The sequence below is a fragment of the Pavona decussata genome, unplaced genomic scaffold (genome assembly GCF_977016875.1).
Source record: "Pavona decussata unplaced genomic scaffold, jaPavDecu1.1 SCAFFOLD_24, whole genome shotgun sequence".
NCBI classification, from domain to species: domain Eukaryota; kingdom Metazoa; phylum Cnidaria; class Anthozoa; order Scleractinia; family Agariciidae; genus Pavona; species Pavona decussata.
Window position 1 is genome coordinate 1,001,968 of NW_028145447.1, and position 19,484 is coordinate 1,021,451.

Below are 19,484 nucleotides of genomic sequence, written 5' to 3' on the forward strand. Positions count from 1 at the left end.
GAACTTTTCGTTTACTATTTGTCTATCCTTAGGGCGACCACAAAAAGATATGGCGGAGATCAATTCTTCAAGTACAGCGCAAGGCCAAAACGACTGCAACGGTCTTGAGTGGTGCATAGAGAAACATTCTTCGCAGACTACCCCGACGCCCACGCAGAGACAAGAACACCGGTACAAGAACATGCTCCATCTTTGGGAGTTTCTGCTAGAGCTTCTAGCCGATGAAAGCTGCAGATCTATCATATGTTGGAGAAAGAAAGAGAGTGGAGAGTTTAAGCTTATTGACCACCACGAAGTGGCTAAAAGATGGGGAAAATTCAAAGAGAAAGAAGACATGAATTACAGCAAACTAAGTAGAGCGTTGAGGTTGTACTATCAACAGGGAATCATTAGAAAGGTGAGTTATAAAATGAACACTCTTTACCCGCTTATATTAGCAAAACTTTGTACAGGGAAGGTTCTCTTTAATAATAATTTGTATGATTGAATCAGAGGATATTTCGATGAGAATTGAAAGCACGAAATGGTACATGTTAAATATTAAATGTTAAATGTTCAAGACTGGGTACTGCAGGAAGTACCGCTCATTATTTTTTATACAAAATAGTGTTGACCATACCATAGACATTTCGTAAATGACTCAAGAACAGAACTTGACATTTCGTAAATGACTCAAGAACTAAACTTGTGTTGAAAAACACAGTAATTGAGAACTCAGGGAAGTGTCGCTCAAATCAGTAGAGCTTTCATTTCACTGGGAAAATCTGTCTGAGATTTGATTCATAGTAGCACTTCAAACGTGTAAGGCAATTCAGCTGTCTAGCTTGTGGAGCTAGGAATGACAGACATCGTACGTTTCTTAAACTAATAAAAGTGGAATTTGCCATAATCTTTCATCCAAAGATAGCAACGCGAAGAGAGCAAAGTAAAATTCAGCCTCCAGGCAAGAGAGGACGAACTACTTATAACACGAGATTTGTTAAAAACACGCGCACTGACTCAAAAGCCTTTACAGAAGCAAACACGGACAATCTAATTTCACGCTCTAACAGAGTTAATATTCAACAGATGTTATCAATGAGCAACTTCAATGGTAAATTTGTCTGCAAAGGCTTGTTAATCATGGTTTAATGGCGACATTTGTGTGGTCATGAATTATGTACATGGCGTACGTACTTGATAAGTTTTACATTTACGGCTCATTTATTCAAGCGCAATGCCTTATTAAAGGTCCTCAGAGGTTACAAACCCTGTCAGTCGCCAGCAGAAAATAATCAAATCTTTTCAAATTGTTTGGTAATGTATTTATATACCTCATATATCACAGTCTCAAGGGGGTTTCATTTTAACCCCATGGGTTTTCGTTTTCACACTTCCACATTCCTTTCACCCTTATTCCTTTTCTTTGTGTTTAATTAATATGTGGAAATAAATAAACTTGAAACTTGGTTTAGAATTTTCGTTCTGTGGGGTGAGATTGGACGTGAGCATGTAAAGGCGCCGCTGATAGCTGCCATCAGTCCATCTATTGATCTCACGCACCCACCCAACCCATCCATAAATATGAAAGACAGATAAAATCAGAGAAACATATAGAGCACCACTCTTGGGTGTACTGGTTTTCGGATTTCTGTTGTCTGCTTTATTTTAACCCAAATTTTTATTTCTTCAGGAGTTGCGATTAGATAATAGCATAAGATGGCAAGTTGGTCTTTTATAACAATCATAAAATACAAAACCATTTAGAGCTGGGTCTGCACTAGAAATTAACTTACCGTATATTTGAAAACTCTTATAGTACCCCTTGTGAAGGGTACCTTGATTCTTTAAATGTTAGTTTAAGAGCCAATCTCTAGAGATCAAAGAATTTTGTCCTTTTACCGCTGAACTTGAACTGTTCTCAAAGCTTTCTTTTGAAACACCACATGTATAAGCTATTGTTCAGCTGTTTTCAATGTTTTGTTTGACAACTGAAACTTTTAATTAAAAAAATCATATAATTATAACTGTAACGTACCATGTTCACTCAGCCATAGTTAATTGAGGGACTGGTTAACTTTGCCATGAAAACAATGGTGCTGCAATTTATGTTGGAAAGGCCACGACAGTGAACAATCCTTTGTTTGAATGTTTACACTACAGTTGAAATTCTTAACACGAACGTTCCTAATGGTCAGTTGCTCCAACACATTTCAAAATCTATTGTCGTCTGTGCACTGTCAAGGCCTAAAATGCTACTAAACATATAACAAAGAAATTTGTCAGGCTTCATAACCATTCTTTTTTTGTTAACTATGACTCAGTAAAACGTTATTTCTTGAAAACATTCTAAGACAAGGCCAGGAAATTCATAATAATTCTGCTGGGTAATATGAAATGATCTCCCAATGAGTAATCAATGGGTAATCAATGAGTAATCATTACCATCAAGACTAATCAATGAGATCGAGTGAGCGATGACATGAAATAAGTAATCAGTAGGCCTCAGAATGTTTTGTCTTTGATTAATCATCGATTACTAGTAATAATACTCTATTCAAATACATATGCAATAAATATTGTCGTAACGGCCTATTTGAAAAGGAGGATCATATGAATAATATTTATGTAGAATGTAAAATGTAAATATGAACTATAATACATTGAATATAATCGTTTATGTGGACTGAAGGAGCAGTTTAAAAAGAGAAAAGAAACTGAATCAGTGAATGTTCATCTACTGTTTTAAACTTTGTTTAAATCTGTTAAGTTTGATATCATGTCCAAATAGCTGGTTTGGTAAATTTTCCCAATCTTTGATGATTAATACAAAGAAGGAGTACTTTAGGGAGTTAACTTTTGCTGATTTCGTTTGGATCTTATATGGATGGTTAGCTCTAGTGGTTTTGCTTTTAAAGTACTCGAAGTAGTCATTGAATTCCAGACGATTTAGTCCAAGCACTGTCTTGTAACATTCCGTTTAGGACAGGTACTCTCATCGATGTTGAAGTGTGTCGGTTCCAAGTTAGCAATTTACGTTGTTCTTCGTAAGGTATCTCGCGTTGTTTCTGACCTAGAGCAATCCTCGATTCTCTTCGTTGTACTTTTTCGATAGCTAATTTATCTTTGACTAAGTAGGGTGACTATACTGGGCATACATATCCTGAGATAGGTCTTACCAACGGCTTCTAAAGCATAGAGAAGATTTCTTTGTTCTTACTGTCAAATATACGGTTTAGTAGGCCCAACAGTTTGTCTGCTGACCCTGAAGAAGACTAGTTGCACTAGTTGAAATATTGGCCAAAATAAAGTGCCGTTTGCCGTACTGTCATCCCTTCAATGAGTTTGGTTTCTTTATATGAGTTGACAGATTTTAATTCTGTATTTGACAGGTAATAAGGATGCTTACTTTTATCCTGTTTATGTGTTATTCTCGTTACTTCGCATTTCTGAGGGTTAAATTTAACATGCAAGCTCCTTGTCCAGTTTTTGAGAGAATCTAGGTCCGACTTAAGCGCTGATGTATCGTTGACATGATCAAGTTCACGAGAAATCTTTGTATCATCAGCAAATAGTTTGGCAGTAGAAGTAGCAACGTTTGGTATGTTATTTACGTAAAGTAACAACAAAGTAATTCCAGGGATTGTGCCCTGGAGACCTGTCAGAGTACGTTCCACGTATTACGACTGTGTTGTATGTTTGTTAAAAAGTTTCTAAACCATTACTCATTGATCACCAGCAATAATCAATGACCCATCAGCTGAAATCATACTCATTAGTGTCATTGGTCATTGATTAGTTATGTCTGGAAGATGAGAGCTACCAATCTCAAGTGTAGTCCAATCAGGCGTTTCATACATTTCGTCGTATTCTTAGCTTATGAATGTCAATAACGGGCTGACTTGGAGGCCTTCTTTTGGCTTCGTTTGAGGGCACCAATGTTCGTTTAAAGATGTTGAGGGCCACCGTGGAATAGTATACTATAGAACAGATGAAACCAATGACTTATACAAAGGAGGAAAATTAATGAATTACATTATATACCCTGTTTCAATAAGGGCCACCGCTGAAACATAAGATGCGCAGCAGTTCTAGCAACAACAACTCAACAACAACAACAACAACAACAAGAACAACAAAGTTTATTTACTCCAGAGTCTACAAAAAACTTTTACAGTGTAACACACAAATAATAGGGATACTGACTACCTGAAATAACCTTAGAGTTAAAAATGCCAGGCAGTCATTTAACGGAAAATATATTTTATATGTTCAGGTCGGGCACCTAAACAAACGTAGAAGGATTAACAGACAAACTCTCTGAAAACAAGTCAAACCACAAGGGAAAAAAAGGTTAACGATAGTAATATTAATTTTATAACAAATTCGAACGCTTTACTAATCAAACTCAATAACCTTTTTGTGTAAACAGAGAAGGAGAACAATCAGAACCTTGGAATTTTAAAATAACTTAAATTAGGGCTTTAACTTTTTGCTTTAACTTTGCTTTGTTTAAAACAGTTTCAATACCAGGCTTCTCCAGAGAAACTACAATGAATTAAGAGTTTCTTCAGGTCTCCTCACAATTTATGAATTGTAGCTTTTTGAGTCGCTTTATAGCAATGGAATAGAAGAGACGGACCTTATGTGTGGCAAGACAACCTTGATATCAAAGCTCCTGAGTGCTGAACAAGGTCGACCTCACTTTTGAGTCTGTGAAGGAAATCTTAATATGTAATTGAAAACTACTAAGCAGTACTTTCCTGTGGTGCTGTTTATTATGCTGTAGAAGGAGGACATGACTTTTGTATCTGTAAATGGTCAAAATCCTATAGTGTAATTGACAGCTATTCAGAGAGGAATACGTTCCTGTGGTGCTCTTTATTATGGTTTGCACGCAGGGCGGTTCTAGCCTTGAGTGTTGAATGGAATGCTGAAGTGCAATTGAAAGCTTCTGAGCAGTACTTTCCTGTGTTTCTGTTTATTATGCTGTACAACTGAGGTGGTTCTAACTATGGGTCTGTGAATGAAATCCCAAAATGTGACCATTCAAATGAAAGTTGCTGAACATTATTACTTTCCTGTAGAGCTGTTTATTACCTTATAGAAGGTGGTTCTAGCTCTGAATCTTTGGATGAAATTCTGAAGGGTAATTATTCAAATGAAAGCTATTAAGCAGTACTTTCCTGTAGTGCTGTTTATTATGCTGTACAAGGTGGATCTAAACTTTGAGTCTGATCTGGATGATTAAATCCTAAAGTGTGACCATTCAAACGAAAGTTACCGAGCAGTACTTTCATGTGATACAATTTACTATGCTATTGTTGAGACAAAAAGTACTGAGCATTATATTTATATCTCTGTGGTGCTGTTTTTATGATTACGTAGAAAGTGGTTATTTGTAATACACTGTTTAGAGATGCCAGAGCAAATTCTAAGTTGTTACCCTTGTTATAATTAATACAAATTGACAATACTTTACTGTGCTCAGCTGTACTATTTCACTGATTCGCTAAAATAAAATGAGGTTCGTTTTTAATGGTTCACTGATCGTTCCATGGCCCTTAGTTACTGGAATAGAGATTTTAAATTACTTTAATAATAGTTATAATAGATAATAATTGTAAAGATAATGTCATATTTTCTGGCCCTCATTTTATTTACACAGGTTAAGGGCCAGATGCTGGTGTACAAGTTTTACAAGCTTCCATACAAGTACGAACCAGGTGTCACTAGATCAGCTTATCAAGAACATAAAAGAAAAAACACAGGCCTTCATCATCCAGAATCACAAAAAGCCAAACCTTTACCACCTCCGATATTACCTGGATTTTCAACTGCAACTTCAGCGGTTTTCCCCACGAGGACCCCCCTCGGGAAAAGTTTCTCCTGGCCAGTTGCTCCTATGCCTTCTCAAGTTTGTTGGTGCCCAGAACCAGTGCTCTGCACATGTGGGTCTTCATTTTGCTATTCCAAAAGTAGAATTTTTTGCCCAGTTGTGTTGCATTCAGAACTGTTTGGTTCACGGCTATCTGAGCCTGACCATGCGAACAAAACAAACCCTTTAATCCACAGGTTCAGAAGCTACAACCACCTTACATATCATCATAAACACTAACATAGGAAAAGTAGTAAAAAGCACTGTTCTAAGTAGCTTTCACCTTAAATGGTCACACTTTAGGATTTCATCAAAAGACTCAAACGTTACTGACCTTGTACAGCATAATAAACAGCACCAAAGGAAAGTACTGCTCAGTAACTTTCATTTGGATGGTCACAATTCAGGATGCCATTCACAGACTCAAAAGTTAGAGCCACCTTGTACAACATAATAAACAGCACTACAGGAAGGTATGGTTTAGTAGCTTTCATCTTAAATAGTCACACTAGGATTTCATACCTAGACTCAAAAGTTAGAAGTAAGTTTTCAACATAGTAAACAGCATAACAGGAAAATACTGCTCAGTGGCTTTCATTTGAATGGTCACGCTTTAGGATTTTATCCACAGACTCAAAAGTTAGAACCACCTCGTAGAACATAATAAACAGCAGTACAGGAAAAAAACTGTTCAGTAGCTTTTATCTTGAATAGACACACTGGGATGTTATGCCTAGACTCAAAAGTTAGAAGTTAGGATTTCATCCATAGACTCTAAATGTTAGATGCAAGGCTTATGTAACAACTGACGTAATACAAGCCAAATTTCTGCCTTATATCAATATGTTACTAGCTCTTCATCCTTTGCTCCTTTAACCTTTAACCCCTAATATCAAAGAACAAATTCTCCTATGTTGTGCCCATACTTTTCCTATAAAAGTACTTGGGAGAAGTTATTAAAATAACATGAAAGTTTACCTTGGGTGACCATATCCTTAATTCTCATTACCTCAGGAGTCGAATAAGCATTGATATTAACTAGAGAAATGTAATGGCTTTACTGGTTTAAACGTTAAAACATTGTCTTTTGATAATTTTTAACCTTTGACAGTTGTAATCAGCTTTTTGTTTTTTTTCTTGAAGACCCACATTTATGGTTGGACATTCAATCGTGAAATTTGCGAGGATACCTAATTTTCCATAAGTCTCGTGGTTTCTTTTGGGTTTCGTCGCCATTTCATTTTCGTTTGGTTTTTTTTTTGGTTTGTGTTCCATAAATCTACATTATAAAGTATCATATATTTTTGTTTAAAAGTTTGACTCACATTGAACAGCATAATAAACAGCACAGAGAAGTACTGCTCAGTAGCTTTCATTTGAATGGTCACTCGTTAGGATTTTATCTACTGGCAAAGTTGCGTACAAATATTTTATGCCATTTAATTTCGTAAACGTTTGTGCCAAAGTTTTAGGCAAGATACCTTGGGAAATGTTTCTCATGTTTCACTTCGTACGAAAGGGTCCACAAACGATCCACTCGTGAGCACTCGATCTTCGTACTCCGGAATATATAAGAAAATTCCAAGAGTTCATAGAACCAATCAGAATCATTCTTTTGCTCGCTGAATCACTTCAGTCTTATATCTGAACCCCATAATACCCTCCCCTGGACCTTAAATTTAAATAAAAATCCAGGGTTTAGTTCAGAATTTGTCGATGGCTTCAACTTTATCGCCTTTCACTGGGAACATTCAGTTAATTTTCAATCGATTCTAGTCTAGATATGGACGATATCTTGTAAGGTAAGGGAAGACTGATAGTTATTTATCGAGGATAACATTTGACAGTAATTAAACTGTTGACTGACCTCATGGTCGTCAATATAAATAGATAAATAAATTAATACTGTGCTGTATCTTTCTTAATTTTGATTGTACATAAACAATTAACAAAATATTTTAGTGTATAATTACGTCGTCCACAAACGACAAAACGTACAAAAGACAAAGCAACATACTCCCTCTTCGTTAATGGGCGTTCAGTCACTGAGCGTTTTGTCCTGTTCTCCATCTATTTCTCTATCGCTTTCTTTTGTCTTCCCAATGGTAACTTCAGTTTGGTCGCCTTTCAACAGAACTAAATGCTTGAAACGTAATATATCTGAGTTTATATTATACGTCGACAAACGTTAATTTCGAATTAACCCTGCCACATAAACAATTTTCAGCTTCCTGAAATTCATCGGAGGAACCGCTAGTACAACTTCGCGTAAAAGAAATATACGTCTTGCACATTCCACTTGCTTTGCCTTCCGAGATTATGCTGGAAATTGTTCACAGCTTGGTCAGAGCCTGAAGTAAAATTGTCCGTGTTCACTATGTTTTCAGCCGTTTCGCTTGAAAGCCGTCAAATACTGACCGGAAGTCTGATCAACGTATCGCGTTGGTTTTCAGCCTGTCAAAAACACGCCAGAATCTCCTGTGTTACATAACAAGCTAAACTCGCGCTAGCTGTTTTTGTTCCAAAAGGAAGCCCAAAAATTAATTTTCTTACAGTAAAGCCTCGTTAATTTTCTTAATTTGCCCTTCAGTGGTCGTGTTAAACGCACTTAAACTTTAGCGGGTACGAGGCAGAAGGTTAGTGTTGTCTCCTCAGGCGCCATCGAATTTTGCCAAAAGAGCGGGAAAACAGGTGCGCAGAGCGGCTGGGAAGACGCAAAACACTACAGGAATGTCACAACGCAATGCACACCATATTCGACAAAATTCGGACACCTGCACCTTTCAAAAGCTCCATTTTCAGTGGATCCTGATAAGCTGCAGCTCTACCGTTTTTTAGGGTTGGGAGTGTTGTTTTGTTTTTTTACCTCTCGACCAATCATGAAAAGCGTTGCAAACGGTGCAGATCGCACCTAGCTTTTCAGTCATTTGGTAATTGTGCTATTGACACGGTTACAGTTTTCAATGTCAATCTATTATCCAGCTTCGACTGATTACGCCTCATGTAACAGAGCTCTAGGGCTATAAGAGGAGAGATGAGGTAATTATTGATTGATATCGATTTTCATCGATTAACGATTTTATCGATTTGTCAGATCTGGTCACGTGTTTTAGGTTGCGTTCGATTGACCTTATTCCGGAATAAGAACAGGCGGGAATAGCTTTTAGATTTCTCTTTTTAATAATTTGGGAGGACATATCTGTTAACTTTCGCTGACGCACGATAATTTAGGAGTCATCTCGTCCAGTAACTCCAGGAACCTCTTATGAGAGATTTCTTGTCATTATTGTACGTATTCCTATTCTGGAATAGAGTCAGTCAATCGAACGTACCCTTAGATCAGTTATGACGCAAGCGGAAGACGAACTATCAATTCTCTCGTAAACAAGTTTACGTGATCTTGTCAACTGTGTTGGACACTCAATAAAGTTAGAACTTCCTATCCTGGTATGCATAACAAGGCCTTTTACTATGGCACAATAAACCTACCTTGCGTAAAGGATTGCAAGCCATTAGGTTTAAAATATCTTTCGTTATCACAAGGAAGCCACTGATTGATGCAGATATCGTTTGACGTGACGTGGGGACGTCGTGCCCAAATAAACGACATGGTTGACGTGCGCCCTTTGCGGTAGACAACTTTTCGGTTGTTAATGACTTTATGTAGAACGTAATTTATCAGCTCTTCAGCTTTTTTTTCTTCTTGTGTACATTTGAATTTCTTCGTATCTCTATAAGAACTTGCTTAACTGTGTAAAATGTTGAAGTGAGGTTCAACCTTATTTCTGATCATTTGGTTTGCCGCCAACCTTATGCATTTTCTTTACCTCTCAAGCACTCGAGTTTAATCTACTCAAGAGTAGATATCTAGGTCTGAATTCAAACACTCGCTTTTTGTCCATATTTGCAAGCAAACTGTGTTATCATTGGCTCTCATGCTCTCAGCGTGGACTTTGTACACCCGGGAACCGGTGTTAACGTTTCAGCCAGGCAAAGACGAGAGATCTTTCAAGATAAGCTCTTTCATATATTTTTCATTTATTGTCAATAAGACTTTTTCCCATCTTATAAAATAAAAGGGGAGTAGAAATTGGTCAAGTTGACTTACATTTCCTTGGTTAGTACTGGAGCAGTTGGTTGCTAAACCGAGATGTCATACACAATTTGTTCTAGTTGATTTACGGCAGAGTTGCATGACAGTTGTCTTTGTAACGCTTTTGTCTTTCCGACTTCATAATCACAGATTCATTTTATTGAAAATGATTTAGATATATGTACAGCTAAAGACAGTTTCCAAAGCTCGCTGTTCCTTTATTTCTGAGTAACATACAGCAAGAAAAACAAATACAAAACTGAGTTTTGTGAAGTTAAATCTTCACTGGCTTTGAATCAAGTTCTTGCGGGAACTCAAACAATTTAATTTCATTTTTCGTCTCAGCAATTTGTGAGCCTTCTACCTTCCACCTTATTGTCAGAATCACCAGGCTGATCACTTTCTAAGATCATTTTTTTAGTATTGGATGAAATCAACCCCAAAACTGACGTTTGATACTAATGGCTATAATGCAGGAGACAATTTAATTTTTACATACTACTGTAATTGCTGCGTAAGACTATGACATTATTACACAGCCAACAGTACAGCACAAACGTGATCACGAAAAAACAACATTATTATCATCATCATCATCATCATCAAATCCTCATAATTATCAGCATTACTTAAGTTACCGTGAACTGTTGCTTCTGCCAAAGGACAGATCCTCTGCAGTGACGACTACATTTTGCAATATCCAAATTAGGTCTGGGAATATGCATATTGGTGGCTGAATTTCTCAAGTTATAGGAGTGGACAATCCGATCCATTAGTAAAGATACTTCTAAGATATGAAGGGGAAATATTACTGACAATTTTGTGCACTGCATATCGGGTTGGTTTAGTATGATATCTTTGCCCATTATAATGGAAGGACTTCGAAACTTTCCAAAACGTTAATATGCACGCCAGAGGTACTTGAAGAATACACCGACCGAGCAAAGACACTCGTAATACGGCTTTCAGATAAGAACGAAGCCTCGATTTTTATTTCCGATCGAAGTTCTCTAACGATTGCAGAACCTCCAATCTTCCTCTCTACGATTTTAAATATCAAAATACATTGTCTTACAGCGAGTGTCCTATAATACCAATCTTCTGATTTCTGGATTCTTCATTATATTCGATCACTGTGGTCCTACGATTCTAGTCTACGGATTTACCCAGGCTATAAAGATGTTCTCTATTAGCTAAAATACGCGAAAAATTGTCAAAACAGTTTTTCCCATTTTTCGATTCCCCTTTGCTGTGCCAAAATATATATCCTAGTCAGAAGTGCCCGATACGATTATTTCAATTCTACGATCTTATCCTACGATTGTAGTTCTTATCGACTGGTATACGATTTTACCAAAGTAGATTTAACAAATTCTCCGAGTTGAGCGGGAAGAAAATTTGTGAAATTTCCGAAAATGCAAGTAAAGATTACCCAACCCTTTTAATTCTAAGTTTACGTATTTGTAACATCGATAAAAGGCAAAATTTTATTAAAATCTTCCAGGCGCAGTTATCCATTGGAGTCAAAAGATTCACTTGTGGAAAAGGTTGCCAGGAAATTAACAATTCAACTAGCTGTTTCCCGGCATGTAAAGAACAAGAAAAGGCGGGCTCACTGTTCTACTGATCGTAAGAAAAAATAAGAGTGTATTTTATGTACAAAACAAACATAACTGGTCATTAATCAAATAAGCATTTTATTCACCTGTGCTGGGACGCCCGCCGCTTGAAAATTACACATCGATCACAACAGTAAACGGTGAGTCCAAAGTGACTTTGCAGAGTATTTTCTCTCTGTTTATTACTGAATTCCATCTGTATATATTACACCCTTCTTCCATTAATGGTATTCTGAACATTCCTTCCAGCGAATTCTGTTCTCTGTTCTTTAGGTTGCACGAAGCTGTTACAAAGTGAAAGAGCTTGTCCGCCATGAGTCACATTTATTTTCGACCACGCCACCTCGCCAGGCACCAAGTCGATCCAAGGTATTAGCTGTTGAAACACAGGCTCGCCTGCTGTTTTGTAGAATACACTGAAATTCGCCAGTTCAGTTTTCAAGCTAGCACCACGAATGATTGCGTGGTTTTTTTACAAAACAACGCTGGTTAAAAGCCACACAGAAGCAGTCATTCGTTGTGCACACTCTTGTAAAAACTAATAAAATATAGCCATGTCTCCCTCGGCCAATCACGAGCGAGTATTAGCCCCGTTCTGCCAATCAGAAGTAAGTAAATAATAATATCGAAATGATTCTCATTATCTCAACCAATCAGCAATCAGTCATTTTAACCAGTAAACAAATCATCACTTTCTTAGCTACTGTAGGTCCAGTTTGGGTGCCCACATGCTCTATGCACGGCCAGTGACTTCAGGTATCCAATTATTATTCTAAAGTGCAGTCATTCAGTACGCCACTGTCTTGAACTTCTGTTTACTCTTTGTTTAGGGCGACCACAAAAAGACATGGCAGAGATCAATCCTTCAAGCACAGCACAAGGCCAAACCGAATGTAATGATCTTGAATGTTGCATAGTTAAACATTCTTCGCAGGTTACCCCGACGCCCACGCAGAGACGAGAACACCGGTACAAGAACATGCTCCATCTGTGGGAGTTTCTGCTAGAACTTCTAGCCGATGAAAGCTGCAGATCTATCATATGTTGGAGGAAGAAGGAGAGTGGAGAGTTTAAGCTTATTGACCACCACGAGGTGGCTAAAAGATGGGGAAAATTCAAAGATAAAGAAGACATGAATTACAGCAAACTAAGTAGAGCGTTGAGGTTGTACTATCAACAGGGAATCATTAGAAAGGTGAGCTATGAAATGAACACTCTTTACCCTCTTATATATGCAAAACATACTTCTGTGCAGGGAAGGTTCTCCTTGAATAATAATTTGTATAATTGAATCAGTGGATATTTCGATGAGGCTTGAAAGCAAGAAATGGTACTTTGCACTGCATACTAAAGACTGGGTACTGCAGGAAGTACTGATACAAAATAGTGTTGACCAAACTATAGCATTTTCATCAAGGACTCAAGAGCTAAAATCGTGTTGAAAGGTACAATAATTGACAACCAAGGGAAGTGTCGCTCAAATTAGAGCTTTCATTTGACTGGGCAAATCGGTCTGAGATATGATTCACAGAAGCACTAGTAAGGCAAATCAGTTGTCTAGCTTGTTTGTCGCAGCTAGATCGAGAAATGACAGATATCGTGAATGCGTTTCTTAAATAAAAATGAAATTTTTCATAACTGAATATTTCATCCAAAAGTAGCAACGCGAAGAAAGCAAAGTAAAATTCAGCCTCCAGGCAAGAGAGGACGAACTACTTACTCCAGGCTAATGACACGAGATTTGTTAAAAACACGCGGACTGACTCAATAGCTTTTACTGAAGCAGGAGGGACAATTTAATTTCACGCTCTAACAGAGTTAACATTCAACAGATGTTATCTGTTGGCAACTTCAATGGTACATTTGTCTAAAAAGGCTTGTTAATAATGGTTTAATGGCGACATTTGTGTAGTCATGAATTATTTACATGGTGTACGTACTTGATAAGATATACATTTACGGCACATTTATTTAAGCAGAACTCCTTAAGGTCTTCAGAGGTTACAAACCCTGTCAGTCGCCAGCAGAAAATATTTAAATCTTTTCAAATTGTTTGGTAATGTATTTTGGTAATGTTAATTTCTTTATATACCTCATATATCACAGTCTCAAGGCGGTTTAGAATTCTGGTTTCTGTGCCGGGGTGAGATCGGACGTCAGCTTGTAAAGGCTTCACTGGTAGCTTCGATCAGTCCTTATATTGATCTCACGCACCCACCCAAACCCGTGCATGAATATGAAAGACAGATGAAAACAGAGAAATAGATGGAGCACCACTCTTGGGTGTATTAATCTTCGGATTTCTGTTGTCTGCTTTATTTTAACCCAAACTTTTATTTCTTCAGGAGTTGCGAGCAGATAATAAATACGATGGCAAGTTGGTCCTTTATAACAATCATGAAATACAACCCATTTACAGCTGGGTCTGCACTAGAAATTTACTTACCGGATATTTGAAAACTCTGATAGTACCCCTTGGGTATGTTGATTCTTTAAATGCTAGTTCAAAGGCCAATCTCTGGAGATCAAAGAATATTGTCCTTCCACCGGCGGAAATTGAACTGTCGTCAGAGCTCTCTTTTGAAACACTGGCCTCATGTATCAGCTATTGTTCAGCTGTTTTGAATGTTTTGTTTGTCCACTGAAACTTTTAATTAAAAGTATCAGATTATTATAACTGTAACGTGTCATGTTCACTCAGCGGAACGTTATTTCTTGAAAACATTCAGAGACAAGGCCAAGAAATTCATAATAGTTCTGCTGGATAATATGAAATGATTTCTTAATGAGTAATCAATAAGTAATCAATGAGTAATCATTACCATCAAGATTAATCAATGAGATCGAGTGAGCGATGACATAAATTAAGTAATCAGTAGACCACAAAATGTTTTGTCTTTGATTAATCGTCGATTACTAGTAATACTCTATTCAAATAATATACAATAAACATTTTACGTAATCTATTTGAAAAGGAGGACCGTGAGGTTAGCCCTATGGAAACAATCAAAAACTATCAAAATATATAGTATACAGTCGAACCTCCCTTTGCGACTACCTCTCGTAAGCGACCACTTTTCCAAAATACCAAAGTTTTCAAGGCAAATTACTTTAGATGGAACCTCTCGTGGGCGACCACCTCTCGTAAGCGACCACTTTTAGAGATGATTGTTTAAAATTTTCAATTGCTTTTTATCCTCCCATAGGCGACCACTCGGATTCTCGGATTGGATTGATATAAAAATAATTATCAAAATGTGTCAAAAATGGTTTGAAAGAAACACAGACGCTGTTACATATTCACATCATTACAGCGCACGGTCGCCGTAAATCTCACAGTCGGAGCCGGAAGTGTTTCCCGATAAAGCTTTGTATTGAATAGCCTCCCACACAGTCGTTTTTAGGGGACTCGTATTACCTCCTCCTTATTATACGAGTCCCCTAAAACGACTGCGTGGGGGGCTAACCATTGAAACAATTGATAAAATACATATGCACTATACTTCACACTGAAATAAACTTTAATGAGATTGAATCCTTTGTAGGAAAAAAACTCTCCAATCTTTTATCTTTCTTATGTTTTTGCTTATTTTCCGTTCCCTGAAAAATTTAGACAGCGCCACCTAGAGTAATCAAAAGGCTCAAGTTTCTTTGATTGAGATACAAACAATAATTATTACCATAGACCCTAAGATTTTTTGCCTAGAATAATTTTGGACCAGTCGTAATTTACTTGTAGCTAAGAAAAGTTATTGTGTATGGGTTTCGATAACCACTGGCAAAAGGGTTAGGTCTCCGCAGTTACCTTATGTAAATTGTGCGAAATTTAGACCCCCTGTGGTCTGTCCCCTGGTAAGCGACCACCTCCCGTAAGCGACCACATATCCTTGACTGTAGTTCCAAAACGATCATATGAATAATATTTATGTAGAATGTAAAATGTAAATATAAACTATGATGCATTGATTATGCTCGTTTATGTTGACTGAAAGAGCAATTTAAAAAGAGAAAAGAAACTGAATCAGTGAATGTTCATCTACTTTTTTAAACTTTGTTTAAATTTATTGATTTTAATATCATGTGCAAACAGCTGGTTTGGTAAATTGTCCCAATCTTTGATGATTCTAACAAAGAAGGAGTACTTCAGGGAGTTAACTCTTGCTGATTTCGGTTGGATCTTATATGGATGGTTAGCTCTAGTGTTTTTGCTTTTAAAATACTCGAAGTAGTCATTGAAGTTCAAGCGATTTAGTCCAAGCACTATCTTGTAACATTCTGTTTAGGTCAGGTACTCTCATCGATGTTCATGTGTGTCGGTTCCGATTTAGCAATTTACGTCGTTCTTCGTAAGGCATCTCGCGTTGTTTCTGACCAAGAGCAATTCTCGATTCTCTTCGTTGTACTTTTTCGATAGCTCATTTATCTTTGACTAAGTAGGGTGACTATACTGGGCATACACATTCTGAGATAGGTGTTACCAATGGCTTCTAAAGGATAGGAAAGATTTCTTTGTTCTTACTGCCAAATGTACACTTTAGTAGGCCTAACATTTTGTTTGCTGACCCTGAAGAAGACTAGTTGTACTAGTTGTACTAGCCCTTCAATGAGTTTGGTTTCTTTATATGAGTTAACAGATTTTAATCCTGTTTTTGGTAGATAATAAGGATGCTTACTTTTTTTCTTGTCTGTGCGTTATTTTCATTACTTCGCACTCTGAGGGTTAAATTTAACATGCAAGCTCCTTGTCCAGTCTTTGAGAGAATGAAGGTCCGACTTGAGCGCTGATGTATCGTTGGCATGATTAAGTTCACGAGAAATCTTTGTATCATCAGCAAACAGTTTGGCAGTAGAAGTAACAACGTTTGGTATGTTATTTACGTAAAGTAATAACAAAGTAGTTCCAGGGATTGTGCCCTGGAGACCCGTCAGAGTACGTTCCACGTATTACGACTGTGTTGTATGTTTGTTCAAAAGTTTCTAAACCATTACTCATTGATCACCACCAATAATCAATGAGCCATCAGCTGAAATCATACTCATTAGTGTCATTGGTCATTGATTAGTTATGTCTGGAAGATGAGAGCTACCAATCTCAAGTGTAGTCCAATCAGGCATTTCATACATTTTGTCGTATTCTTAGCTTATGAATGTCAATAACGGGCTGACTTGGAGGCCTTCTTTTGGCTTCGTTTGAGGGCACCAATGTTCGTTTAAAGATGTTGAGGGCCACAGTGGAAAAGTATACTATAGAACAGATGAAACCAATGACTTATACAAAGGAGGAAAATTAATGAATTACATTATATACCCTGTTTCAATAAGGGCCACCGCTGAAACATAAGATGCGCAGCAGTTCTAGCAACAACAACAACAACAACAACAAGAACAACAAACTTTATTTACCCCAGAGTCTACAGAAAGCTTCTACAGTGTAACACACAAATAATAGGGATACTGCCAACCTGAAATAACCTTAGAGTTAAAAATGCCAGGCAGTCATTTAACGGAAAATATGTTTTATATGTTCAGGTCGGGCACCCAAACAAACGTAGAAGGATTAACAGACAAACTCTCTGAAAACAAGTCAAACCACAAGGGAAAAAAAGGTTGACGATAGTAATATTAATTTTATAACAAATTCGAACGCTTTACTAATCAAACTCAATAACCTTTTTGTGTAAACAGAGAAGGAGAACAATCACAACCTTGGAATTTTAAATTAACTTAGATTAGGGTTTTAACTTTTTGCTTTAACTTTACTTTGTTTAAAAAAGTTTCAATGCCAGTCCAGAAAGACCAGAAAAACTACAATGAATTAAGAGTTTCTTCAGGTCTCCTCACAATTTATGAATTGTAGCTTTTTGAGTCGCTTTATAGCAATGGAATAGAAGAGACGGACCTTATGTGTGGCAAGACAACCTTGATATGAAAGCTCCTGAGTGCTGAACAAGGTCGACCTCACTTTTGAGTCTGTGAAGGAAATCTTAATATGTAATTGAAAGCTACTGAACAGTACTTTCCTGTGGTGCTGTTTATTATGCTGTAAAAGGAGGACATGACTTTTGTATCTGTAAATGGTCAAAATCCTAAAGTGCAATTGACAGCTATTCAGAGAGCAATACGTTCCTGTGGTGCTCTTTATTATGGTTTGCACGCAGGGCGGTTCTAGCCTTGAGTGTTGAATGGAATGCTGAAGTGCAATTGAAAGCTACTGAGCAGTACTTTCCTGTGTTTCTGTTTATTATGCTGTACAACTGAGGTGGTTCTAACTATGGGTCTGTGAATGAAATCTCAAAATGTGACCATTCAAATGAAAGTTGCTGAACATTATTACTTTCCTGTAGAGCTGTTTATTACGTTATAGAAGGTGGTTCTAGCTCTGAATCTTTGGATGAAATTCTGAAGGGTAACCATATTAAGCAGTACTTTTCCTGTAGTGCTGTTGATTATGCTGTACAAGGTGGATCTAACCTTTGAGTCTGTGACCTGGATGATTAAATCCTTAAGTTTGACCATTCAAATGAAAGTTACCGAGCAGTACTTTCATGTGATACAATTTACTATGCTATTGTTGAGACAAAAAGTACTGAGCATTATATTTATATCTCTGTGGTGCTGTTTCTATGATTACGTAGAAAGTGGTTATTTGTAACACACTCTTTAGAGATGCCAGAGCAAATTCTAAGTTGTTATCCTTGTTATAATTAATACAAATTGACAATACTTTACTGTGCTCAGCTGTACTATTTCAATGATTTGCTAAAATTAAATAAGGTTCGTTTTTAATGGTTTACTGCTCGTTCCATGGCCCTTAGTTACTGGAATAGAGATTTAAAATTACTTTAATAATAGTTATAATAGATAATAATTGTAAAGATAATGTCATATTTATTGGCCCTCATTTTATTTACACAGGTTAAAGGCCAGATGCTGGTGTACAAGTTTTACAAGCTTCCATATAAATACGAACCAGGTGTCACTAGATCAGCTTATCAAGAACATAAAAGAAAAAACACAGGCCTTCATCATCCAGAATCACAAAAAGCCAAACCTTTACCACCTCCGATATTCCCTGGATTTTCAACTGCAACTTCAGCGGTTTTCCCCACGAGGACCCCCCTCGGGAAAAGTTTCTCCTGGCCAGTTGCTCCTATGCCTTCTCAAGTTTGTTGGTGCCCAGAGCCAGTGTTCTGCACATGTGCGTCTTCATTTTGCTATTCCAAAAGTAGAATTTTTTGCCCAGTTGTGTTGCATTCAGAACTGTTTGGTTCACAGCTATCTGAGCCTGACCATGCGAACAAAACAAACCCTTTAATCCACAGGTTCAGAAGCTACAACCACCTTACATATCATCATAAACACTAACATAGGAAAAGTAGTAAAAAGCACTGTTCTCAGTAGCTTTCACCTTAAATGGTCACACTTTAGGATTTCATCAAAAGACTCAAACGTTACTGACCTTGTACAGCATAATAAACAGCAGCAAAGGAAAGTACTGCTCAGTAACTTTCATTTGGATGGTCACAATTCAGGATGCCATTCACAGACTCAAAAGTTAGAACCACCTTGTACAACATAATAAACAGCACTACAGGAAGGTATGGTTTAGTAGCTTTCATCTTAAATAGTCACACTAGGATTTCATGCCTAGACTCAAAAGTTAGAAGTAAGTTTTCAACATAGTAAACAGCATAACAGGAAAATACTGCTCAGTGGCTTTCATTTGAATGGTCACGCTTTAGGATTTTATCCACAGACTGAAAAGTTAGAACCACCTCGTAGAACATAATAAACAGCAGTACAGGAAAAAAACTGTTCAGTAGCTTTTATCTTGAATAGACACACTGGGATGTTATGCCTAGACTCAAAAGTTAGAAGTTAGGATTTCATCCATAGACTCTAAATGTTAGATGCA

The 19,484-nt window shown here is 37.2% G+C and overlaps 3 protein-coding genes across 3 annotated transcripts in view; all 3 read left to right on the forward strand.

Moving 5' to 3' along the window:
* The first annotated feature begins 49 nt into the window (after nt 1-49).
* On the forward strand, nt 50-6,202 carry LOC146485900 (uncharacterized). Its single transcript, XM_085102899.1, has 2 exons — nt 50-397; nt 5,648-6,202. The coding sequence occupies exons 1-2, from the start codon at nt 50-52 to the stop codon at nt 6,095-6,097; spliced, it is 798 nt and encodes a 265-aa protein (XP_084959025.1). The 3' UTR covers nt 6,098-6,202.
* Nucleotides 6,203-11,539: 5,337 nt separating this feature from the next.
* The window catches only part of LOC146485901 (DNA-binding protein D-ETS-3-like), a 61,718-nt gene continuing 53,773 nt past the window's right edge, over nt 11,540-19,484 (forward strand). Inside the window, exon 1 of the mRNA XM_085102909.1 lies at nt 11,540-11,938. Coding sequence (XP_084959035.1) covers nt 11,883-11,938 — 56 coding nt within the window. The 5' untranslated portion in view covers nt 11,540-11,882. The remainder of the gene's footprint in view (nt 11,939-19,484) is intronic.
* LOC146485902 (uncharacterized) lies at nt 12,342-19,317 on the forward strand. Its single transcript, XM_085102905.1, has 2 exons — nt 12,342-12,764; nt 18,485-19,317. The coding sequence occupies exons 1-2, from the start codon at nt 12,417-12,419 to the stop codon at nt 18,932-18,934; spliced, it is 798 nt and encodes a 265-aa protein (XP_084959031.1). The 5' UTR covers nt 12,342-12,416; the 3' UTR covers nt 18,935-19,317.